General features: G+C 49.8%; 1 protein-coding gene across 2 annotated transcripts in view; it reads left to right on the top strand.

Moving 5' to 3' along the window:
- Nucleotides 1-25813, top strand: part of GCN1 (GCN1 activator of EIF2AK4) — a 1158386-nt gene that overhangs the window by 853052 nt on the left and 279521 nt on the right. For both annotated transcript variants that reach the window (XM_069215038.1, XM_069215039.1), the window contains exons 41-42: nucleotides 17407-17603; nucleotides 18304-18446. In XM_069215038.1, the coding sequence (XP_069071139.1) occupies nucleotides 17407-17603; nucleotides 18304-18446 (340 nt within the window). The remainder of the gene's footprint in view (nucleotides 1-17406; nucleotides 17604-18303; nucleotides 18447-25813) is intronic.

Genomic DNA, 25813 nt, shown 5'->3' with positions numbered 1-25813 from the left:
TGGACTTAAGGAACATATGGGGCGAGGTCCAAGGCAGCACGAACAGGTCACCTTGGGCAGCCGGATGCAGAGGTGCTTTTCATCGTTGGGTGCCCATCGTTATCCTGTGTGAGAAAAATCATGTGCTGCATCCGGGCACTTCACAGCAACTTTAGGGACCAATCTTCTGGACTTACGGTACATATGGGGCAAGATCCACGGCCACACCATCAGATCACACCGGGCGGCACTGGGGCTGCTGAGTGCAGAGGTGCAATACAGCGTTGGTTGCCCAATGTTAGTTAATGGGGATCTGTCCAGATAAAGAGGCTGCAGGTGTGGACTCAGAGGCCAGGCGGGCTGAACCAGCAAGTTGGCTCAACTTTCACGTTGCTTGTGAGGGGGTGGGGGGGGACACCTTAGGTCCTCTTCTCCATGGCCAACAGGTGTAGAGGTGGCTTGAGGCATCAGATTTTCGTCACCGGGAGCACTTGTGGTCAAGAGGGCCTGCAAACCCAGACTGCAGACGGTGTCGGTGAGTTCAGAGTGGGTAAGTCCAAGGTGAGCTTTGTCTCTGGAGGGTTGAGGGGACCACATTAGCACTGTTGGCCCACTTCAGCTCGTGCTGTGCGGCTCGGGTGCAGTGGTGCTTTCAGGTGTCGGGTTTTGGCAGTCTGGAGTCCTCTCAGGTCTCTTGGGGTGCTTGCAGGATGGAGAGAAGCAGATCCACTGGAATCCCTGGCTATTTGTTGAAGGCAGGCAGTCCTCCCAGCTTTCGGAGACACAACAGCTTGCAGATATCTAAAATTCGTGTCCCCATCAGGTATCCCACCTTAGGGGTGGGCCTAGCCTGAGAGGGGGTGTGCCTCTCTGACTACTAATTTTCCTGCCTGTCAAGAGGCCCAATGGTCCCTGGGGCAGGAGGGTTTTGGCATCTCCCTTCTGAGGGAATCCAGATATGCATACAAAGGGTGGTGGAAAGCTTTGAGCCCCCCTGCCTTGCAATGCAGATTTGTAGGTCATCCTGCTAGGGGGGCTCCCCAGGGCAGGCAATGTTCCTGACCACACAAGAGCAAAGGCTCTCACCCTTCTGTTGGAGAAGATGCGGGTCGACCGTGGACAATGAAGGTCAGCTGTGGAGCCCAGGAGCTGCAGAGGAGTCTCAGAAGTCATGCAGAAACTGTCCCACATTGCTTGCTGGATCAAAGACAGGTCAGTGGTCACAGGGACCACCAACAAGCCTTTACAAATGCAAACCCGGGCAGAAGAGGATTTGCAGAGTTGAAGTGGACTAGCAAGGTCCAGGGGGCTCGAGCCTTGAGGGGGAGTCTGTGCTGACCCTCAGCAGTCAGGAGAGCCAGCAGAAGCAGATTTAGTTTAGTCAGAATTAGTTAGATTAGGAGGAGTGCCCACGTCATGCCAGTTCCACCCTTAGGATGGACGAGCTCAAGTGGACACTACTTTTTAAATTCCTTCATCTTGTGTGGGAGGAATCAGGCCAGTAGGGTTAGGGCTATGCCACTTCCCAAAGGAAGTGGTCATAGGAAATGTGTAGTCACCATATAGGTGAGTAGCCCACTGGCTACCACTTGGCATTCCCTCTAACACCCTTAAGTTCAGTATTTAAGTGGCACCCCTAAACTCTAGAACTCAGATTCCTGTTGTCCTAAAAAGAACTGGACAACACACAAGTCGCCCCAGCAGAAAAGACACCAGTTGACATGGCCCCAGCCCTACCGACCTGTCTGCAGCCCTCAGAGAAACCTGCACCCAGAAGACAACTTGTCCTGCAGCCCAGCGACGACCTCAGCCTGGGTGGGGCAGTGTGTGTGTGGTGGGGTTGCCTGTCTGCCTTCAATAAAGACCAAGAACTCCTGTGGACATCGGACCTGTCCAAAAGAAACCAACTTTAAAGAAAAATAAGTCTGCTGAGGAACTGCAGAACCACTGCTGGAACCACCTCTGCACCTGGCGCCCCTGGCCCAAGGCCAGGTGGCCCACCATTCCTGTGTAGGTGCCCCAGTGCATATGAATGTGAGTCCACCGTGGGTTGACCACTGCCGGACTCCTCAGCGACATCTGCAGCCTCAATCCGAGGACCCCCACTGACAACGACCTGCCCGGTAAGCTGTTTCCAATGCCAATAGACACCCCTGCATCTGGAACCCCTGGGCCTTGGGGAGCTGACTGTGTGTCTACCACCCCTGACATCTCTACTTACTTGAGCAGCTGTGGGTTGGCCTCACCCGGACTCCTAGCCAGAGCCTGCAGCCTGTTTCTGAAACTGATCTCCTCCATTAAATAACATTGAGGGGGGTGGTTTGGGGGTCACACAGCAACTTATCTCACATGAAAGGAACCATACAGTGTTGTAAAAATAAAGGTACTTTATTACAGTAATACTGAACTAGATCACTTACAGGCAGTCTCCCAATTGGAGGTCAGTACACACTATATATACACATTGTAAGTGTTGTGAATTAGCATAAAGAAACAACAAGTATTGGCAAGAAATCGCAGACAATAGGAGGACCAAACCATATACTGAAGTAGTGGAATGCAAAGTGAAGTCCCCTACCAAGGATGTGGAGTAGTTAAGGCGGGGTAAGGAGAATTTGGGACCCCCGAAGTTGGTGAGTATCAAGGTGACCCCATAGCGACCAGGAGATGACAGGTAAGTTACCTGGTCTTCCCAAAGATTAACCAGGGGACTTGGAAATGGTAGATTGCAAGAACAGGACCAGTCCAGTGGAACTCAAAGCTGGAAAAAGAGGATCTGTAAAAGAAGAGGACAGAGTCTAGTCCAAGCTGGAGTGTCCAGGCAGGGCAGTAGCCACTACCTACTCTTCTGTGGAAGAAGATCCGGGTCGACGATGGAAGATGAAGGCCAGCTGTGAGCTAAGGAGCTGAAGAGGAGTCCCTGAAGTAATGCAGAAGCTGTACCATGCCAGTCGCCGGGTCGCAGTCAGGTCAGTGGTCAAGAGGACCACCAACAAGCCTTGGAAAATGCAAATCCGTCAGAACAGAAGCAGTCGTAATCACCACATGCAACCCTCTAGCAGCTGGCACAATAAGTTGCTGTGAGGCCCAGTCAGCACACCTGGAGAAGAAGTCCCACGTCACTGGAGAAGCAGAGAGGAGACTGTCTTTGGAAGGATGAAGTGCTGGAGGCCGGAGCTACTTGGAGCCTGAAGATCCCTCGGAGCAGGAGTCAACACGCCTTGGTTGCTGCAAGAGTCGTGGCTGCAAGGAGAGGCAAGGGTCCAGCGTCTCTGAAGTCAGTCAAAAGGCAGAAAGGACCAAGAGGACCATTCAGAACCACCACCTGTGTTGGAGGATCCATGCAGTTCCAGTGGAGAGCAGATCGGAGCAGCTGAATGTTGTTTCCTTAAGTGTCTGCGGATGCTCCATGGGAGATTCCTTCTTCCTTCTTTGGTGCAGCTGAAGTCTTGCAGACCCCATAGGATGCACAGCTGTGGAAATGTTGCAAGGCGAGGTCGTATCTGAACATGCAGGCATGTTAGGTTCCTGGTAAGTTGTTGGAAAGTGCCTTTGTTCGCATGGTTACCCCCCACATTTTGCCTGATATTGATGCCAACTTGAACTGAGAGCGTGCTAGGATCCTGCTAAGTCCCCAGCACCAGTGTTCTTTAAAAAAAAATACTGTAACACAGTTGGCACACAGATAGGTCCCTTGTAAAAGGTACCCATGGTACCAAGGGCCCTGTGGCCAGGGAAGGTCCCAAAGGGCTGCAGCATGTATTATGCCACCATGGAGTACCCCTCACTAAGCACATGCACACTGTCACTGCAGCTTGTGTGTGCTGGGGGGGGAGAAAAAGGCAAAGTCAACATGGCACCCCTCTCAGGGTTCCATGCCCACAAACCACTGCCTGTGGCATAGGTAAGTCACCCCCCTAGCAGGCCTTACAGCCTTAAGGCAGGGTGCACTATACTTTAGGTGAGGGCATAGCTGCATGAGCAGTATGCCCCTACAGTGTCTAAGTCTATTCTCAGACATTTTAAGTGCAGTGTGGCCTTATTGAGTATGTGGTCTGGGAGTTTGTCATTTCAAACTCCACAGCTCCATAATGGCTTCACTGAATAGTGGGAAGTTGGGTGTCAAGCATCTCAGCACAAAAAACCCACACTGATGCCAGTGTTGGATTTATTGAACCATGCACTCAGAGGGAATCTTAGAGATGCTCCGTGTATCTTACCCAATCCTTTCGTGCAGGACTGACTGGTCTGTGCCAGCCTGCCACAAGGATATGAGTTTCTTACCACATGGGGTGAGAGCATTTGTACTCACGGTGGCCAGAAACAAAGTCTGCACTGGGTGGAGGTGCTTCCCACCTCCACCTGCAGGAACTGTAACACCTGGCGGTAAAACTCAAAGGCTCAGGCCTCTCCTTACAGTGCCCTAGGGCACTGCAGCTAGTAGAGATGCCCAACCCTTTGACAAAAGCCCCTCTGTTGGCAACAAGTCCGGTGGGAAAATTATGGAAGTTAGGGAGGAGTGACCACCCCAGGTGTCCAGAGCTGAAGTGACCCCCCCCCCCCCCTCCTTGCAAAATCCTCCATTTTAGTTTGGAGGACAGGGACCAATAGGGCTAGGTTTGTGTCCCCTCCTCCCCAAAGGGAGTGGACACAAGAATGGTGTAGCCGCCCTCAGAGACAGTAGGCATTGGCTACTGCCCCTTGCCCCCTGAACCCTGTAACACCCCTAAATCAAGGATTTAAGGGCTCCCCTGAACCTAGCTCATCAGATTCCTGATGACCTCACAAGAAGAAAGGACAGCTAAGCTGAAACCCCAGCAGAGAAGATGGAAGACGAAAACTGACTTTGTCCCAGCCCTAACTGCGTGTCTCCAGCTTCAAAAGCCCTGCAAAAGAAAGTGATACATCCTGCAGGCCCAGTGACCTTTGAGAAACCTTCAGAAGACTGCCTGCATTACAGAAGACCAAGAACTCCTGTGGACAGCGGCCCTGTCCAAGAAGAAACTCCATCTCAGGACCCCAGAACCGCCCCGGAGCCGCAAATACTGACCACTCTGCACCTGATGCCCACGGCCCAAGTCCAGGTGGCCCAACCGACTAGAGCTGTTCCTCAGACGATTCTGAGCAAGTGCCCATCCAGGATTGATCCCTCCAGCCCACGACGCCTGGAGCCTGAATCTGAAGGACCCCCTTGACCGCGTCAGAACCGGATGAAGATTCCCAATGCCAAAAGGGTACCCTTGCACCCGCGTCCTCCTGGCATTGGGGAAATCCGACCTTCAGTGCAGCAACGTCCAGCAGGCGGCCCTTTCCCTGTCCAGCCTTTGGTTTCCCAGAATCAACCCCCTGGACTTCACCTGCAGCAACTTTGGGGCCTCGGATCCCCTATAGGAAAGCACTAGGTAGCAGCCCAATGCTGTGTTAGTGCCCTGCACCCGGCCACCTCTGCGTCGCTGATGGTGTGTGTTTGGTGCTGACATGTGGGCCCCCAGTGCTTCTCTAAACCCCCATGTCTGTCCTCCAAAGATGTGGGTACTTACCATTTATTCAAAAACTGTATAACTTGCCAGTTCTAACCAAACTGGTATTGATACATATGTGGAATACTTATTTATTCATGTACTTACCTGCATCTTGAATCTTATGGTTCTAGAAATAATTTAACAAAATATATTTTTGCTATATAAAAAACATTGGTCTGGAGTTAGTCATTGAGTGTGCGCTTCCCTTATTGTCTGTGTGTGCACAACAAATGTTTTGTACTACCCTCTGATAAGCCTAACTGCTCAATCTCACTACCACAAAATAGAACATTATTATTATCTACTTTAGCCTCTGTTAAGCCACCGGAGAACTCCTGGACTCGGTGCACACTATATTTCAATTTGATATAGTATATACAGAGCCAGGTTCCTACAGAAGTCTAGCAGGGGTTCTGGTGGCCAGCAGCAGAAGAGGTTGAATCAGAGGAGTCCTGGTGGAGTCTTGCTCGCCGATTCTGGGGACCCACCCGCAAGGGAAGTCCCAAAATAGTCAAAACAGGGGGTCACTGATGTCATTCACCTGTCATGACCAACCAGATGCTCCCAGGGGCCTCTGCACATCTTTTTCCAAGACGGTAGAATCAAGTGGCCACCTGAAGGAGCTCTGGCCACCGGGGGTGGTGGTGGACAGAAGAGTGGTCACTCCCCTTTCCTTTGTGTGGGGTTCGTGCCAGAGCAGGGACCGGTGAAAACCAGATTATCCAAGGAGGTCACCAAATGTGCCCTTCAAAGCAAGCCGGTGGCGAGGGGAGGCTACCCCTCCCGCGCCCAGTAATACCTATTTCCAAGGAAGAGGGTGTTGCATCTCCTCCCCCACAGAAAACCCTTTGTTCTGGCTTCCCCTGCTTTAGCTGGTCACGCAGTAGGCAGAAACCTGTCTGAGGGGCTGCAGCAGCATGGGCTGACGCGCAAATCCTGGACGACTAGTAGGAGCAATCCTGGGGGGGGGGGGGTCCTCTAAAGAGCCCTTAGAGTGCATGGAATCATGACCCCAATACTGGCACTAGTATTAGGGTATGATTCTGACATGTCTAGGTTCGGAGTTAACATTATGTAGCTGGACCACACACAGCCAGTACAGGGGTAAAATGGCTTCCCCGCACTTACGAAGTCCAGTGAAATTGAACTGGAGTTCGCAAGGTTTCTTCTGCTCGTGCAGGGGTGCCCTCACATACAGGGTTCTGCAACCTGCCCTTTGGGCTGAAAGGGCCTACCATAGGGTGACTAACAGTGACCTGATGTAGTGACTAGCGGTTGAAAGGGTGCATGCACTGTTTCACACAGGCTGCAGTGGCAGGCCTGCAGACATAGTTTGCATGTGCTCCCATGGGTGGCATAATACATGCTGCAGCCCCTAGGGGACCCCTGGTATACTAACTCCCTGGGTACCAAAGTACCATATACTCTGGATTTACAGGGGTACACCAGTGAGCCAGTTCTGGGGTGTTAAGAGTACCAAAGCTACCAAACTTAGAGGCGAGTGCAGTCACAATCACTGGATGTAGGAAGCTGGCCTGGTGTGTGGTGGGTACTTACGCCTTATACCAGGTCCAGGTATCCCCTCTTAGTAAAGTGTAGGCAGTGTCTAGAAGCCAGGCTCTCTACAGGTAGCTGTGGATGAGCAGCCAAGGCTTATCTAGGAGACATGCAAAGCTCATGCAATACTACTGGAGTCACACAGCACTTACACACATTAAAGGAAACACTCAGTCGTACAAAAATAAAGTTACTTTATTTTTTGAACAAATCACAAAATACTAGACAGGTAACCCATCCTTAAGAGGTAAGTAATATGCTAATTATATACACTACTAATCAGAACTAGGGCCTAGGGGGAGCACAAACCATGTACTAAAAAAATGGAATGCGAACCAGGTACCCCCACTTAGGTAAGTAGAATGTGTAGAGGAGAGCTGGGAGTACTAGAAAACCACAGAGGTAAGTAACACAGCCCTCCCACCCCTCCCCAACAGGAATGCAGGAGTAAATCACTGGACGTCCCCCCAAAACACACAAAAGGAGGAAAAGAAGAAAAAGAAGATACCCAGAGAAGATTGCAAGAAAACCAGCAGTAGATTCCTGAAGAAAGAAGACCTGTGGAGAGAGGGGACCAAGTCCAGGAGTCGCAGTGGAGTCGGGGAAGAGTAGGAGGTATTACCCACCCAGGTGAGGATGCAGGAGTTGGTCGACAGTGTGGAAGAACAGGTCAGCACTGCAGCCCTGGAGCCGATGAAGAGTTCCAGATGGATGCGGAAGATGTGCCACGCCGAAAGGAAGATTGCAGACGGATGTCTGTGCAGGATTTCCACCAACAAGCTTTGGTAAAGGCAAACTCTTGGTTAGTGGAAAAGAGATGCTGCCAGGGACCAGCAAGGCCCAGGTTGACTCAACCCAGGAGGGGGAGTCACAGGGGACCCTCAGCATCGCAGTACGTCCACAGGAGCAGGGGCAGCACCCACAGGAGTCCCACAGAATGGGGACACAAGAGTCGCAGAAGGAGCCCAGGCAGCAATACACAAGTGGATCCCACGCCACAGGAGAACCACGCAGGAGGCTGTGCTTTGCAGGATGGTTTGCTGGGGGCTGGAGCTACACGTCACCTGAAGATCCCTTGGAGGAGATGCAAATAAGCCTTGACAGCTGCAAGACAGACAGTGCACTGGGGTACTGTCCTGTGTGGGAAGGCAAATGCTTACCTCCACCAACGTTGGACAGCTTGTACCGAGGACCAAGAAAACTACTCCGGACCTCCACCCGTGATGCAGGATCCACGCAGCTCAGCAGGAGAGGGGATCCACTCAGCCGTCTGTCGCTTGTCATCAGTGCCTGCAGTTTTAGGGGAGTGACTCCTTCACTCCAAGGGAGATTCCTCCTCCTTGTACAGGCTGAAGAGTTGCAGTCTTCTGAGGATGCACGGCGAGGAAATTGTTGCAAAGCTGGCAGGAGCCCTGGAAACAATGTTGCTGAAGAGTCATTTCTTCTTGGAAGCAGCTTGTCGCATCTTGGAGGTTCCAGTCACAGTTCCGGAGGCCAGAAGTCAAAGTGAAGGTTGCGAGAAGTCCTGCTGGAATCTCGCAAGCCGAATCTGAGGACCCTCCCAAGAGAGACACCCTAAATAGCCCTGAAATGTGGATTGGTTACCTAACCAGGTACACACCTATCATGAGGGAGCTCTGACGTCACCTGCCTGGCCTGGCCCCTCAGTTGCTCCCAGTGTTCCCTTTCAACCTTGGAAACAAGTTGGCAGAACCCAGGGACCATCTGGAGGAGCTCTGGGCACCACCCCTGATGGTGAACAGGGGAGTGGTCTCTCACCTTTCCATTGTCCAGTTTCGCGCCATAGCAGAGACTGGGGGTCCCTGAACCACTGTGGGCTGGTTTATGCACTGAGGGCCCCCAAGCCAGTCATACCTATTTCCAAAGGATCAGATCAAGCATTAGGAGGGCAGAAACCTGTCTGAGGGTTGGCAGCAGCTGGGCAGCCTGGAAAACCCTGTAAGACTGGTGGTAGCAATGCTGGGGGTCTTCTAAGGAACCCCCAGAGTGCATGGAATCATACTTCCAATACTTGCAACAGTATTGGGGTATGATTCTGACATGTTTAATACCAAACATGCCCAGGTTCAGAGTTACCATTATGTAGCTGGACATAGGTAGTGACCTATGTCCAGTACACGTGTAAAATTACATCCCTGCACTCAATGTCCAGGAAAGCGGATCTGGAGTTTGTGGGGTGCAGAGGTGCCCTCACACACGATACCTGCACCCTGCCCTCTGGGCTGAGAGGGCGTACCATAGGGGTGAATTATAGTGACCTGGTGTAGTGACCTGTAGTGAAAACAGGTTCATGACAAGCCTGCATAACCCTTTGCATCGGCTCCCTATGGGTGGCAGAATAACTGCTGCAGCCCGTAGAGACCCCTTGGAACCCCAATGCCCTGGGTACCTAGGTACCATATGCCGGGGGAGGGGGAACAGTATGCCAATTGTGGAAAGAAAAGGTTAGTAGCATCCAAATTTAGAGGAGAGAGCATAATCACTGGTGTCCTGGTTAACAGGATCCCAGTGAACACAGTCAAACACACTGACAATAGCCAGCAAATGGGGGTAACAATGTCAAGAAAGAAGGCACTTTCCTACACTGAGGTCCTGGTTAGCAGGATCCCAGTGAAAACAGTCTGAGCACACGTATAAACAGGCAAAAAGTGGGGGTAAGCATGCCAAAAATAGTGACTTGCCTAAGGTGCTGCTTCCCTGCATCTACAGGCACCGTTTGCAATGTCAGGGCCCAGTTGACCATAGGGTCCTCCAAGTGACCAAGGAGCCAGGAGAGTGTACTGACCCCTGCTGGGGCGTTCAGACTGAAATTTTCGAGCACACGCAACAAGAATTTTCAGTTCTATTGAGGACACGGAGGCGAGGATTATGCTTCTCCTTCTTCACTGTTTATTATTCACAAAACACAGCAGCCAATAAAATTAAACTTTTATAAGCATCCTGTGGGAAGTTGGCTCTGTATATACTATTTCAAAGTAAGAAAGTGTGCGCACAGAGTCCAAGGGATCCCCTTAGAGGTAAGATAGTGGCAAAATTAGATAATTCTAATGCTATTTTGTGGTAGTGTGGTCGAGCAGTAGGCTTATCAGAGGGTAGTGTTAAGCATTTGTTGTATACACACAGGCAATAAATGAGGAACACACACTCAAAGACTTAACTCCAGGCCAATAGGTTTTTATATTGAAAAATATATTTTCTTACAGTTAATACCTAAATGCAAGGTACTTCACTTAGATACTTTAGGAACTTTGAATAAAAGCAATATCATATACAGTCTTTGTAAAAATGGCAATAAGCTATTTTCAAAGTGGACACAGTGCAAAAATCAACGGTTCATTTGGGAGGTAAGTAAAGGTTAGATTAGGAGGTAAGTAAAACACTTACAAGTCTCAGTTCTGGGGCATAAGCAGACCACCATTAAGGGTTCAAGGCAACCCCAAATTTACCACACCAGCAGCTCAGGGCCGGTCAGGTGCAGAGGTTAGAGGTGCCCAAAACACATAGGCCCCTATGGAGAACAGGGGTGCTCCGGTTCCAGTCTGCCAGCAGGTAAGTACCTGCGTCCTCGGGGGTGCAGACCAGGGGGGTTTTGTAGAGCACTGGGGTGGGGACACAAGTGGGCACACAAAACACACCCTCAGCGGCACAGGAGCAGCCGGGTGCAGTGTGCAAAGCAGGCGTCGGGATTTAGGTAGGAAACAATGGAGGGACCCGGGGGTCACTCTAGCGATGCAGGCAGGCACAGGGGGGGCTTCGCAGGACAGCCACTACCTGGGCTAGGCAGAGGGTCGCCTGGGGGTCACTCCTGCGCTGAGGTTCGGTTCCTTCAGGTCCTGGGGCTGCGGGAGCAGTGCTGGTTCCAGGCGTAGGGCCCCTTGTTACAGGCAGTCGCGGTCAGGGGGAGCCTCTGGATTCTCTCTGCAGGCGTCGCTGTGGGGGCTCAGCAGGTTAGTCTCTGGTTACTCACGGGCTTGCAGTCGCCGGGGAGTCCTCCCTGAGGTGTTTGTTCTCTGGATCTCGAGCCGAGGCGTCGGGTGCAGAGTGAGAAGTCTCACGCTTCTGGCGGGAAACATGCAGTCTTGGAAAGTTGCTTCTTTGTTGCAAAGAAGTAGCTGGTTTTGAGCAGGGCCGCTGCTGATGGGAGTTTCTTGGTCCTTTAGTCCAGGGCAGTCCTCTGAGGCTTCAGAGGTCGCTGGTCCCTGTTGGATGCGTCGCTGGTTGCAGGTTTTCGAAGTTGGAGACTGGCCGGTAGGGCTGGGGCCAGAGCAGTTGTCGTCTTCCTCCTTCTCTGCAGGCTTGTAGGTCAGCAGTCCTCCTTGTTTCTTCAGGTTGCAGGAATCTAGTTTGATAGGTTCTGGGGTGCCCCCAAATAGTGAATTCAGGGGTGTGTTTAGATCTGGGAGGGCAGCAGCCAATGGCTACTGTCCTTGAGGGTGGCTACACCCTCTTTGTGCCTCCTCCCTGTGGGGAGGGGGGCACATCCCTAATCCTATTGGGGGAATCCTCCAAACTCAAGATGGAGGATTTCTTAAGGCAGGGGTCACCTCAGCTCAGGACACCTTAGGTGCTGTCCTGACTGGTGGGTGACTCCTCCTTGTTTTTCTTATTATCTCCTCCAGCCTTGCCACTAAAAGTGGGGGCAGTGGCCGGAGGGGCTGGCATTTCCACTAGCTGGGGCTGCCCTGGGGTGCTGTAACAAAAGGGGTGAGCCTTTGAGGCTCACCGCTAGGTGTTACAGTTCCTGCAGGGGGGGTGAGAAGCACCTCCACCCAGTACAGGCTTTGCTCCTGGCCACAAAGTGACAAAGGCGCTCTCCCCATGTGGCCAGCAACATGTCTGGTGTGTGGCAGGCTGGCAGAAACTGGTCAGCCTACACTAGAAGTCGGATTGGTATTCAGGGTGCATCTCTAAGGTGCCCTCTGGGTGTATGTCACAATAAATCCTACACTGGCATCAGTGTGGGTTTATTGTGCTGAGAAGTTTCATACCAAACTTCGCATTATTCCGTGTAGCCATTATGGAACTGTAGAGTTCGTGTCTGACAAACTCCCAGACCATATACTCTTTATGGCTACCCTGCACTTACAATGTCTAAGTGTAAGGAAATGCCTCCTTGGCATGGTTGCCCCCTGACTTTTTGCCTTTGCTGATGCTATGTTTACAATTGAGAGTGTGCTGAGGCCTGCTAACCAGGCCCCAGCACCAGTGTTCTTTCCCTAACCTGTACTTTTGTATCCACAATTGGCAGACCCTGGCATCCAGATAAGTCCCTTGTAACTGGTACTCCTAGTACCAAGGGCCCTGATGCCAAGGAAGGTCTCTAAGGGCTGCAGCATGTCTTATGCCACCCTGGAGACCTCTCACTCAGCACAGACACACTGCTTGCCAGCTTGTGTGTGCTAGTGAGAACAAAACGAGTAAGTCGACATGGCACTCCCCTCAGGGTGCCATGCCAGCCTCTCACTGCCTATGCAAGTATAGGTCAGTCACCCCTCTAGCAGGCCTTACAGCCCTAAGGCAGGGTGCACTATACCATAGGTGAGGGTACCAATGCATGAGCATGGTACCCCTACAGTGTCTAAACAAAACCTTAGACATTGTAAGTGCAGGGTAGCCATAAGAGTATATGGTCTGGGAGTTTGTCAAACACGAACTCCACAGCACCATAATGGCTACACTGAAAACTGGGAAGTTTGGTATCAAACTTCTCAGCACAATAAATGCACACTGATGCCAGTGTACATTTTATTGCAAAATACACCCCAGAGGGCACCTTAGAGGTGCCCCCTGAAACTTAACCGACTATCTGTGTAGGCTGACTAGTTCCAGCAGCCTGCCACACTAGAGACATGTTGCTGGCCCCATGGGGAGAGTGCCTTTGTCACTCTGAGGCCAGTAACAAAGCCTGCACTGGGTGGAGATGCTAACACCTCCCCCAGGCAGGAGCTGTAACACCTGGCGGTGAGCCTCAAAGGCTCACCCCTTTGTCACAGCACCGCAGGACACTCCAGCTAGTGGAGTTGCCCGCCCCCTCCGGCCCCGGCCCCCACTTTTGGCGGCAAGGCCGGAGAAAATAATGAGAATAACAAGGAGGAGTCACTGGCCAGTCAGGACAGCCCCTAAGGTGTCCTGAGCTGAGGTGACTAACTTTTAGAAATCCTCCATCTTGCAGATGGAGGATTCCCCCAATAGGGTTAGGATTGTGACCCCCTCCCCTTGGGAGGAGGCACAAAGAGGGTGTACCCACCCTCAGGGCTAGTAGCCATTGGCTACTAACCCCCCAGACCTAAACACGCCCTTAAATTTAGTATTTAAGGGCTACCCTGAACCCTAGAAAATTAGATTCCTGCAACAACAAGAAGAAGGACTGCCCAGCTGAAAACCCCTGCAGAGGAAGACCAGAAGACAACAACTGCCTTGGCTCCAGAAACTCACCGGCCTGTCTCCTGCCTTCCAAAGGGACCAGCGACCTCTGAATCCTCTGAGGACTGCCCTGCTTCGACGACGACAAGAAACTCCCGAGGACAGCGGACCTGCTCCAAAAAGACTGCAACTTTGTCTCAAGAAGCAGCTTTAAAGAACCCTGCAACTCCCCGCAAGAAGCGTGAGACTTGCAACACTGCACCCGGCGACCCCGACTCGGCTGGTGGAGAACCAACACCTCAGGGAGGACCCCCGGACTACTCTACGACTGTGAGTACCAAAACCTGTCCCCCCTGAGCCCCCACAGCGCCGCCTGCAGAGGGAATCCCGAGGCTTCCCCTGACCGCGACTCTCTGAAACCTAAGTCCCGACGCCTGGAAAAGACCCTGCACCCGCAGCCCCCAGGACCTGAAGGACCGGACTTTCACTGGAGAAGTGACCCCCAGGAGTCCCTCTCCCTTGCCCAAGTGGAGGTTTCCCCGAGGAAGCCCCCCCTTGCCTGCCTGCAGCGCTGAAGAGATCCCTTGATCTCTCATTGACTAACATTGCGAACCCGACGCTTGTTTCTACACTGCACCCGGCCGCCCCCGCGCTGCTGAGGATGAAATTTCTGTGTGGGCTTGTGTCCCCCCCGGTGCCCTACAAAACCCCCCTGGTCTGCCCTCCGAAGACGCGGGTACTTACCTGCAAGCAGACCGGAACCGGGGCACCCCCTTCTCTCCATTCTAGCCTATGCGTTTTGGGCACCACTTTGAACTCTGCACCTTGACCGGCCCTGAGCTGCTGGTGTGGTAACTTTGGGGTTGCTCTGAACCCCCAACTGTGGGCTACCTTGGACCAAGAACTGAACCCTGTAAGTGTCTTACTTACCTGGTAAAACTAACAAAAACTTACCTCCCCCAGGAACTGTGAAAATTGCACTGTCCACTTTTGAAATAGCTATTTGTGAATAACTTGAAAAGTATAAATGCAATTGAAATGATTCAAAGTTCCTAATGTACTTACCTACAATACCTTTCAAACAAGATATTACATGTTAAATTTGAACCTGTGGTTCTTAAAACAAACTAAGAAAATATATTTTTCTATAACAAAACCTATTGGCTGGATTTGTCTCTGAGTGTGTGTACCTCATTTATTGTCTATGTGTATGTACAACAAATGCTTAACACTACTCCTTGGATAAGCCTACTGCTCGACCACACTACCACAAAATAGAGCATTAGTATTATCTATTTTTACCACTATTTTACCTCTGAGGGGAACCCTTGGACTCTGTGCATGCTATTCCTTACTTTGAAATAGCACATACAGAGCCAACTTCCTACACTAAGGTTTTGCTTAGACACTGTAGGGGCATAGTGCTCATATGCCTTCACCTGTGATATAGTGCACCCTCCCTTAGGGCTGTAAGGCCTGCTAGAGGGGTGACTTATCTATGCCACAGGCAGTGTGAGGTTGGCATGGCACTCTGAGGGGAGTGCCATGTCAACTTAGTCTTTTTCTCCCCACCAGCACACACAAGCTGTGAGGCATTGTGCATGTGCTGAGTGAGGGGTCCCCAGGGTGGCATAAGACATGTTGCAGCCCTTAGAGACCCTCCCTGGCATCAGGGCCCTTGTTGCCAGGGGTACCAGTTACAAGGGACTTACCTGAATGCCAGGGTTGTGCCAATTGTGGAGACAAAGGTACAGTTTAGGGAAAGAACACTGGTGCTGGGGCCTGTTAGCAGGGTCCCAGCACACTTTCAAGTCATAACTTAGCATCAGCAAAGGCAAAAAGTTAAGGGGTAACCATGCCAAGGAGGCATTTCCTTCCACTCCTCCTTAATCCTTTCCTCTGTATTAACTTGCTTGTTCTACCTCCCATGTTCTTGCTTCACACAAGTTCTTTCTGTACATCTTAATTTTCATTTACTGATGTCATCCATTACATTTAAGGAGATTTACTAAAAACATAATACTGTTGTTCCCCTCAGAATATATTTCCTTTGGCGTTTTCACTGCAGTTTTGTGTCCAAGTTAAGGTGTGTGTGTGTGTGTGGGTTGAGGGGGTGAATAAGTTGGAGGGGGTATAGTGGTATCACCTGTATACTCCCTTAATTTACATAAAGTTTCAAAAAAAATTGTTTATTTCAGCTGAACAATAGCAAAGTAATTACAATTGTACTATAAAATGAATAGGAAAGTGATAATTGAAGGGGATGAAGCCTCTCCTGGATCCATATGTTGTTTGATTGGTTGGCGTGGGGTGTAGTGCTTCTCCTAAACAACTGGGTGGGGTGCGATTGTAGCTTCGTAGCAGTCTTAATCCATTAAGATGTCTTCTAAGCAGGTACTTCCGATAAACAGATTTTCGCAGTTCCTTTGTATTGAAGTCAGTCCTTCTGGTAGGCACAGGCCATCTCCTCTTCCAGGCAGATAGGTCTCCTTTTCACAACAGGCAAGCAGCAAAAATACTCTGCAGATTTATACTGGACTTAGTCCCAGTCTGTAGCAAGAGTGGCAGCTCCCGACATTCTACTGTTTTTTTCATCTGTCTTCTAGTCCTCCTTCTGATGCAGAGGTGACTTTCAGGGGGCTTTTATTTCTGGGAAAGGGGTGAATTTCTGTTTTCCAGGTCATACCTCCCTTCTTGTCCTCTCGTCTATTTTTGTCTGGCTCTGACAAAAAATGGTATGACTCAAACGAGGGGGCAACCCACTAAGGAAATACCAATTTAGAAAAATAAAGGTGATGAATGAGGTTCACCCTGGCAGAGGAACTGCAGCGACATTAAAACGCCATCTACCCACAGGCTGCAGGTTTTGATTTGGGGAAGGGAATATAGGAATGTGTATGGTCTGGCTCTAGTATTCAAGTTTGACATTGCCGGCCTCCTACACAGGTCACCAACATTTTGAAGATCACACGATGTAGGAGCATGTATAACTGCACATGCATAGTCTTCAATACTATCCAAAATTTCCTGAAAGCATTGGAACCCAGATATGGGCGACTGCACAGACTTTATTTGGAGAGAGCCAGTCGGCCATGTTTCCAGAGGGCACAGGGAAAAAGTTTGTGCCCACAATTATAGATTATGCCTCTCTCACTATTGAGGTCTTATAACCTGGTTAGAGGAGACAGTATCCCCCTTTCCAAAAAATTGTGAACTGTGGGAAATATGAACCCAGCTCTGTCTCAGGCAGAAAAACAGGATTACCTCCAGTGGGCTTGCAGAAATGTAAATCTCATTGGTGAAAGCAGATAGCGCTATCCAGGATAGATACAAGTATGGGAGAGCACAGCTTTACTAAGCGGGCAGGGGACTTTATCAACAACACCCAGCGCGCCTCAGTCAGCCACTCCTTGTATTCAATTACACATTTATCGAAAATGTGTTCCCATTATAGGAGCTCCTTTCCATATCTCCAAGTTTCGCTGCCACTTCAATCTGCATGACTTACATATTTCTCCAAGGTGTCCTTCAGTTTCTATATTAACTCGCAACTGACCTGTTGGTAGAATTTCTTTTAATGTTGTTAAATTCAATATTTATCTAGAGTGCTAAGGCTTGAATCTTTTCAGTATCATCCCACAGGTATTGACAGGCTGGTTGAAGCCTTTTTTATGGTAGAGGTTTTATTATTGCTAGAGAAAACCAACGCTTCATGATCTGTTTTTGGGTATAAGCATCACAAAAAAAGGCATTGTAAGGTTAGTCTTGTTTGCTATTGTCATTAAGTTTTCAGCCTCCTTATAGGATGAGGTGTAGCCTCACTGGGATAACGTGGTGTATTAATTCTAATGGCTTGATGGAGGAATTGGGAGTTTAGGGTACTAGCCTTCTTTACAGTTTTTCCATTGGAATGTTCTGCTATTTTTGCATTCACTTTTTTAAATGGTTTGCTTTTCATTTTCAGGCTTGGCAGAAGTAATGGCTGGCCTGGGAGTGGAAAAACTGGAAAAACTTATGCCTGAGATTGTTGCAACTGCCAGCAAAGTAGACATTGCCTCTCATGTCAGAGATGGATACATCATGATGTTCATCTACCTTCCCATCACATTTGGGGAAAGGTTCACACCGTATGTGGGACCCATCATCCCATGTATTCTAAAGGTACAAACTCAATTCTGAAAATAGGATGCTGTATTTCACACCCACTGTTAGTCATTGCCATGACTAACCTCACCCGAAATGAGTTATGTTTTTTCCTAATACAAATCTTTTGATATTGCCTGCCCCATTCAACTCCTAGATGTCCTGTTGAATAACTCACTGAGTCCTGTTGCAGCCTGCTGATATCAGGTTGCCAGTTATCAGTAACTTATGTATCCTCTCTTTATTTCATTTTAATGGGCTCAAATTAAATGTTTACAGACTTTAATCTATTGCTGAAATATGCTTAGTTAGGTATGGGAGCCAAATGTGTTGTTGAAAATGTGACTGCTCCTTGTTCATTTACCTAATATTATTCTTGCATGAGTGAACTGCTCAGTCCTCATTCATAATAAATACTGATGTTATAGGCAAGTGTTTTTTATTGCCTTCTTATGAGCTAAGAGCATTTCAGAAGACTTGTGTATTTTCAATGGGTCTCATTTTCATTGTTTTACAGATGTAACTGGTTATTTCTTTTTCCAAACAGCTTTTGCATTTACTTTTTAAGTACTTGTTCATCTTTTAAGCACTTGTGTTCCATGGGGGTTGAGAGTGAGAGTGAGAGTGAGAGTGGAGAATGTATATTGACATGTCTCTCTCCAGATTGGATCTACAGAATGTGTTATATGGTTATTGCTTTTATTTGTGTTTTGTCTAGGCGCTAGCTGATGAGAACGAGTTTGTACGTGATACTGCCCTCCGTGCTGGGCAGCGAATTATTTCCATGTACGCTGAAACAGCCATCGCCCTATTGCTGCCGCAACTGGAGCAAGGCCTCTTTGATGACCTTTGGAGGATAAGGTAGGGAATGTTTTCTCGTACTGTTCACCCCCTGTGTGTTGACTTAAGCGGACATGCCTTTTCCATTGTTTGTGTGGTGTCCTTATTAGTGCCATGTCTTTGACGTATTTGTGTTTAGCTTTTCTACCCTGGTTGTAGTATCTGATGCCAATATCCTGACAACATTGTTGACTGTACCTGTCTGTAACTGATTCTCATGTCACTTTTGGATAGATTTAGGTAAAATGGAGTTACTCAGTCAGATTAGATTTTATGATAAGTAATTTGTGTAAGGAAATGCCTCCTTGGCATGGTTGCCCCCTGACTTTTTGCCTTTGCTGATGCTATGTTTACAATTGAAAGTGTGCTGAGGCCTGCTAACCAGGCCCCAGCACCAGTGTTCTTTCCCTAACCTGTACTTTTGTATCCACAATTGGCAGACCCTGGCATCCAGATAAGTCCCTTGTAACTGGTACTTCTAGTACCAAGGGCCCTGATGCCAAGGAAGGTCTCTAAGGGCTGCAGCATGTCTTATGCCACCCTGGAGACCTCTCACTCAGCACAGACACCCTGCTTGCCAGCTTGTGTGTGCTAGTGAGGACAAAACGAGTAAGTCGACATGGCACTCCCCTCAGGGTGCCATGCCAGCCTCTCACTGCCTGTAGGAAGTTGGCTCTGTATGTGCTATTTCAAAGTAAGGAATAGCATACACAGAGTCCAAGGGTTCCCCTTAGAGGTAAAATAGTGGTAAAAATAGATAATACTAATGCTCTATTTTGTGGTAGTGTGGTCGAGCAGTAGGCTTATCCAAGGAGTAGTGTTAAGCATTTGTTGCACATACACATAGACAATAAATGAGGTACACACACTCAGAGGCAAATCCAGCCAATAGGTTTTTATATAGAAAAATATCTTTTCTTAGTTTATTTTAAGAACCACAGGTTCAAATTCTACATGTAATATCTCATTCGAAAGGTATTGCAGGTAAGTACTTTAGGAACTTCCAATCATCAAAATTGCATGTATACTTTTCAAGTTATTGACAAATAGCTGTTTTAAAAGTGGACACTTAGTGCAATTTTCACAGTTCCTGGGGGAGGTAAGTTTTGGTTAGTTTTACCAGGTAAGTAAGACACTTACAGGGTTCAGTTCTTGGTCCAAGGTAGCCCACCGTTGGGGGTTCAGAGCAACCCCAAAGTCACCACACCAGCAGCTCAGGGCCGGTCAGGTGCAGAGTTCAAAGTGGTGCCCAAAACACATAGGCTAGAATGGAGAGAAGGGGGTGCCCCGGTTCCGGTCTGCTTGCAGGTAAGTACCCGCGTCTTCGGAGGGCAGACCAGGGGGGTTTTGTAGGGCACCGCGGGGGACACAAGTCCACACAGAAATTTCACCCTCAGCAGCGCGGGGGCGGCCGGGTGCAGTGTAGAAACAAGCGTCGGGTTTTCAATGTTAGTCTATGAGAGATCTCGGGATCTCTTCAGCGCTGCAGGCAGGCAAGGGGGGGATTCCTCGGGGAAACCTCCACTTGGGCAAGGGAGAGGGACTCCTGGGGGTCACTTCTCCAGTGAAAGTCCGGTCCTTCAGGTCCTGGGGGCTGCGGGTGCAGGGTCTCTCCCAGGCGTCGGGACTTTAGGTTCAAAGAGTCGCGGTCAGGGGAAGCCTCGGGATTCCCTCTGCAGGCGGCGCTGTGGGGGCTCAGGGGGGACAGGTTTTGGTACTCACAGTATCAGAGTAGTCCTGGGGTCCCTCCTGAGGTGTTGGATCGCCACCAGCCGAGTCGGGGTCGCCGGGTGCAGTGTTGCAAGTCTCACGCTTCTTGCGGGGAGCTTGCAGGGTTCTTTAAGCTGCTGGAAACAAAGTTGCAGCTTTTCTTGGAGCAGGTCCGCTGTCCTCGGGAGTTTCTTGTCTTTTCGAAGCAGGGGCAGTCCTCAGAGGATGTCGAGGTCGCTGGTCCCTTTGGAAGGCGTCGCTGGAGCAGGATCTTTGGAAGGCAGGAGACAGGCCGGTGAGTTTCTGGAGCCAAGGCAGTTGTCGTCTTCTGGTCTTCCGCTGCAGGGGTTTTCAGCTGGGCAGTCCTTCTTCTTGTAGTTGCAGGAATCTAATTTTCTAGGGTTCAGGGTAGCCCTTAAATACTAAATTTAAGGGCGTGTTTAGGTCTGGGGGGTTAGTAGCCAATGGCTACTAGCCCTGAGGGTGGGTACACCCTTTTTGTGCCTCCTCCCAAGGGGAGGGGGTCACAATCCTAACCCTATTGGGGGAATCCTCCATCTGCAAGATGGAGGATTTCTAAAAGTTAGAGTCACTTCAGCTCAGGACACCTTAGGGGCTGTCCTGACTGGCCAGTGACTCCTCCTTGTTTTTCTCATTATTTTCTCCGGCCTTGCCGCCAAAAGTGGGGCCTGGCCGGAGGGGGCGGGCAACTCCACTAGCTGGAGTGTCCTGCTGGGTTGGCACAAAGGAGGTGAGCCTTTGAGGCTCACCGCCAGGTGTGACAATTCCTGCCTGGGAGAGGTGTTAGCATCTCCACCCAGTGCAGGCTTTGTTACTGGCCTCAGAGTGACAAAGGCACTCTCCCCATGGGGCCAGCAACATGTCTCGGTTTGTGGCAGGCTGCTAAAACTAGTCAGCCTACACAGATAGTCGGTTAAGTTTCAGGGGGCACCTCTAAGGTGCCCTCTGTGATGTATTTTACAATAAAATGTACACTGGCATCAGTGTGCATTTATTGTGCTGAGAAGTTTGATACCAAACTTCCCAGTTTTCAGTGTAGCCATTATGGTGCTGTGGAGTTCGTGTTTGACAAACTCCCAGACCATATACTCTTATGGCTACCCTGCACTTACAATGTCTAAGGTTTTGTTTAGACACTGTAGGGGTACCATGCTCATGCACTGGTACCCTCACCTATGGTATAGTGCACCCTGCCTTAGGGCTGTAAGGCCTGCTAGAGGGGTGGCTTACCTATACTGCATAGGCAGTGAGAGGCTGGCATGGCACCCTGAGGGGAGTGCCATGTCGACTTACTCGTTTTGTCCTCACTAGCACACACAAGCTGGCAAGCAGTGTGTCTGTGCTGAGTGAGAGGTCTCCAGGGTGGCATAAGACATGCTGCAGCCCTTAGAGACCTTCCTTGGCATCAGGGCCCTTGGTACTAGAAGTACCAGTTACAAGGGACTTATCTGGATGCCAGGGTCTGCCAATTGTGGATACAAAAGTACAGGTTAGGGAAAGAACACTGGTGCTGGGGCCTGGTTAGCAGGCCTCAGCACACTTTCAATTGTAAACATAGCATCAGCAAAGGCAAAAAGTCAGGGGGCAACCATGCCAAGGAGGCATTTCCTTACACAACCCCCCCCCCCAAACGAAAGAGGATGAGACTAACCTTTCCCAAGAGAGTCTTCATTTTCTAAGTGGAAGAACCTGGAAAGGCCATCTGCATTGGCATGGGCAGTCCCAGGTCTGTGTTCCACTATAAAGTCCATTCCCTGTAGGGAGATGGACCACCTCAACAGTTTAGGATTTTCACCTTTCATTTGCATCAGCCATTTGAGAGGTCTGTGGTCAGTTTGAACTAGGAAGTGAGTCCCAAAGAGGTATGGTCTCAGCTTCTTCAGGGACCAAACCACAGCAAAGGCCTCCCTCTCAATGGCACTCCAACGTTGCTCCCTGGGGAGTAACCTCCTGCTAATGAAAGCAACAGGCTGGTCAAGGCCATCATCATTTGTTTGGGACAAAACTGCCCCTATCCCATGTTCAGAGGCATCAGTCTGCACAATGAACTGCTTAGAATAATCTGGAGCTTTTAGAACTGGTGCTGAGCACATTGCCTGTTTCAGGGTGTCAAAGGCCTGTTGGCATTCCACAGTCCAGTTTACTTTCTTGGGCATTTTCTTGGAGGTGAGTTCAGTGAGTGCTGTCACAATGGATCCATATCCCTTCACAAACCTCCTGTAATACCCAGTCAAGCCAAGGAATGCCCTGACTTGAGTCTGGGTTTTTGGAGCTACCCAGTCCAGAATAGTCTGGATCTTGGGTTGGAGTGGCTGAACTTGGCCTCCACCTACAAGGTGGCCCAAGTAAACCACAGTTCCCTGCCCTATCTGGCATTTGGATGCCTTGATAGAGAGGCCTGCAGATTGCAGAGCCTTCAAAACCTTCTTCAGGTGGACCAGGTGATCCTGCCAGGTGGAGCTGAAGACAGCAATATCATCAAGATAAGCTGTGCTAAAGGACTCCAAGCCAGCAAGGACTTGATTCACCAACCTTTGGAAGGTGGCAGGGGCATTCTTTAAACCAAAGGGCATAACAGTAAACTGATAATGCCCATCAGGTGTGGAGAATGCTGTTTTCTCTTTTGCTCCAGGTGCCATTTTTATTTGCCAGTACCCTGCTGTCAAGTCAAAGGTACTTAGGAATTTGGCAGCACCTAATTTGTCTATGAGCTCATCAGCTCTTGGAATTGGATGAGCATCTGTCTTGGTGACAGAATTGAGCCCTCTGTAGTCCACACAAAACCTCATCTCTTTCTTTCCATCTTTGGTGTGAGGTTTGGGGACTAAGACCACTGGGCTAGCCCAGGGGCTGTCAGAGCGCTCAATCACTCCCAATTCCAGCATCTTGTGGACTTCCACCTTGATGCTTTCCTTAACATGGTCAGACTGTCTAAAGATTTTGTTCTTGACAGGCATGCTGTCTCCTGTGTCCACATCATGGGTACACAGGTGTGTCTGACCAGGGGTTAAGGAGAAGAGTTCAGGAAACTGTTGTAGGACTCTCCTACAATCAGCTTGCTGTTGGCCAGAGAGGGTGTCTGAGTAGATCACTCCATCTACTGTGCCATCTTTTGGGTCTGATGACAAAAGATCAGGGAGAGGTTCACTCTCTGCCTCCTGATCCTCATCTGTTACCATCAACAGATTCACATCAGCCCTGTCATGGAAGAGCTTAAGGCGGTTCACATGGATCACCCTCTTGGGGCTCCTGCTTGTGCCCAGGTCCACCAGGTAGGTGACCTGACTCTTCCTTTCTAGTACTGGGTAAGGGCCACTCCATTTGTCCTGGAGTGCCCTGGGAGCCACAGGCTCCAGAACCCAGACTTTCTGCCCTGGTTGGAACTCAACCAGTGCAGCCTTTTGGTCATACCAAAACTTCTGGAGCTGTTGGCTGGCCTCAAGGTTTTTGGTTGCCTTTTCCATGTACTCTGCCATTCTAGAGCGAAGGCCAAGTACATAGTCCACTATGTCCTGTTTAGGCTCGTGGAGAGGTCTCTCCCAGCCTTCTTTAACAAGGGCAAGTGGTCCCCTTACAGGATGACCAAACAGAAGTTCAAAGGGTGAGAATCCTACTCCCTTCTGTGGCACCTCTCTGTAAGCGAAAAGCAGACATGGCAAGAGGACATCCCATCTCCTTTTGAGCTTTTCTGGGAGCCCCATGATCATGCCTTTTAATGTCTTGTTGAATCTCTCAACCAAGCCATTAGTTTGTGGATGGTATGGTGTAGTGAATTTATAAGTCACTCCACACTCATTCCACATGTGCTTTAGGTATGCTGACATGAAGTTGGTACCTCTGTCAGACACCACCTCCTTAGGGAAACCCACTCTGGTAAAGATACCAATGAGGGCCTTGGCTACTGCAGGGGCAGTAGTCGACCTAAGGGGAATAGCTTCAGGATACCTGGTAGCATGATCCACTACTACCAGGATATACATATTTCCTGAGGCTGTGGGAGGTTCCAGTGGACCAACTATGTCCACACCCACTCTTTCAAAGGGAACCCCCACCACTGGAAGTGGAATGAGGGGGGCCTTTGGATGCCCACCTGTCTTACCACTGGCTTGACAGGTGGGGCAGGAGAGGCAAAACTCCTTAACCATGTTGGACATATTGGGCCAGTAGAAGTGGTTGACTAACCTCTCCCACGTCTTGGTTTGTCCCAAATGTCCAGCAAGGGGAATGTCATGGGCCAATGTTAGGATGAACTCTCTGAACAGCTGAGGCACTACCACTCTCCTAGTGGCACCAGGTTTGGGGTCTCTGGCCTCAGTGTACAGGAGTCCATCCTCCCAATAGACCCTATGGGTTCCATTTTTCTTGCCTTTGGACTCTTCAGCAGCTTGCTGCCTAAGGCCTTCAAGAGAGGGACAGGTTTCTTGTCCCTTACACAGCTCCTCCCTGGAGGGTCCCCCTGGGCCTAAGAGCTCAACCTGGTAAGGTTCAAGCTCCAAAGGCTCAGTTCCCTCAGAGGGCAGAACTTCTTCCTGAGAAGAGAGGTTCCCTTTCTTTTGCTGTGTTGCAGTTGGTTTCCCAACTGACTTTCCTGTTCTCTTGGTAGGCTGGGCCATTTTTCCAGACTCCAGCTCTACTTTTTCACCCTGTGCCTTGCATTGTGCTCTTGTTTTCACACACACCAGTTCAGGGATACCCAGCATTGCTGCATGGGTTTTTAGTTCTACCTCAGCCCATGCTGAGGACTCCAGGTCATTTCCAAGCAGACAGTCCACTGGGATATTTGAGGAGACCACCACCTGTTTCAGGCCATTGACCCCTCCCCATTCTAAAGTAACCATTGCCATGGGATGTACTTTTCTCTGATTGTCAGCGTTGGTGACTGTGTAAGTTTTTCCAGTCAGGTATTGGCCAGGGGAAACCAGTTTCTCTGTCACCATGGTGACACTGGCACCTGTATCCCTCAGGCCCTCTATTCTAGTCCCATTAATTAAGAGTTGCTGTCTGTATTTTTGCATGTTAGGCGGCCAGACAGCTAGTGTGGCTAAATCCACCCCACCCTCAGAAACTAGAGTAGCTTCAGTGTGGACCCTGATTTGCTCTGGGCACACTGTTGATCCCACTTGGAGACTAGCCATACCAGTGTTACCTGGATGGGAGTTTGGAGTGGAACCTTTCTTGGGACAGGCCTTGTCTCCAGTTTGGTGTCCATGCTGTTTACAGCTATGACACCAGGCCTTTTTGGGATCAAAGTTTTTACCCTTGTACCCATTGTTTTGTGAAGAGGCTCTGGGCCCACCCTCCTGTGCAGGTTTTTGGGGGCCTGTAGAAGACTCTTTACTATTTTTAGTTTTGGTGGTCTCATCACCCTTCCCCTGGGGAGTCTTTGTGACCCCTTTCTTTTGGTCACCCCCTGTTGAAGTCTTGGACACCCTTGTCTTGACCCAATGGTCCGCCTTCTTTCCCAATTCTTGGGGAGAAATTGGTCCTAGGTCTACCAGATGCTGATGCAGTTTATCATTGAAACAATTACTTAACAGGTGTTCTTTCACAAATAAATTGTACAGCCCATCATAATTACTTACACCACTGCCTTGAATCCAACCATCTAGTGTTTTCACTGAGTAGTCAACAAAGTCAACCCAGGTCTGGCTCGAGGA

This window comes from Pleurodeles waltl, chromosome 11 (genome assembly GCF_031143425.1).
Source record: "Pleurodeles waltl isolate 20211129_DDA chromosome 11, aPleWal1.hap1.20221129, whole genome shotgun sequence".
NCBI classification, from domain to species: domain Eukaryota; kingdom Metazoa; phylum Chordata; class Amphibia; order Caudata; family Salamandridae; genus Pleurodeles; species Pleurodeles waltl.
The sequence above is the reverse complement of the archived record's forward strand: the minus strand, read 5'-3'. Positions and strand labels throughout refer to the sequence as shown.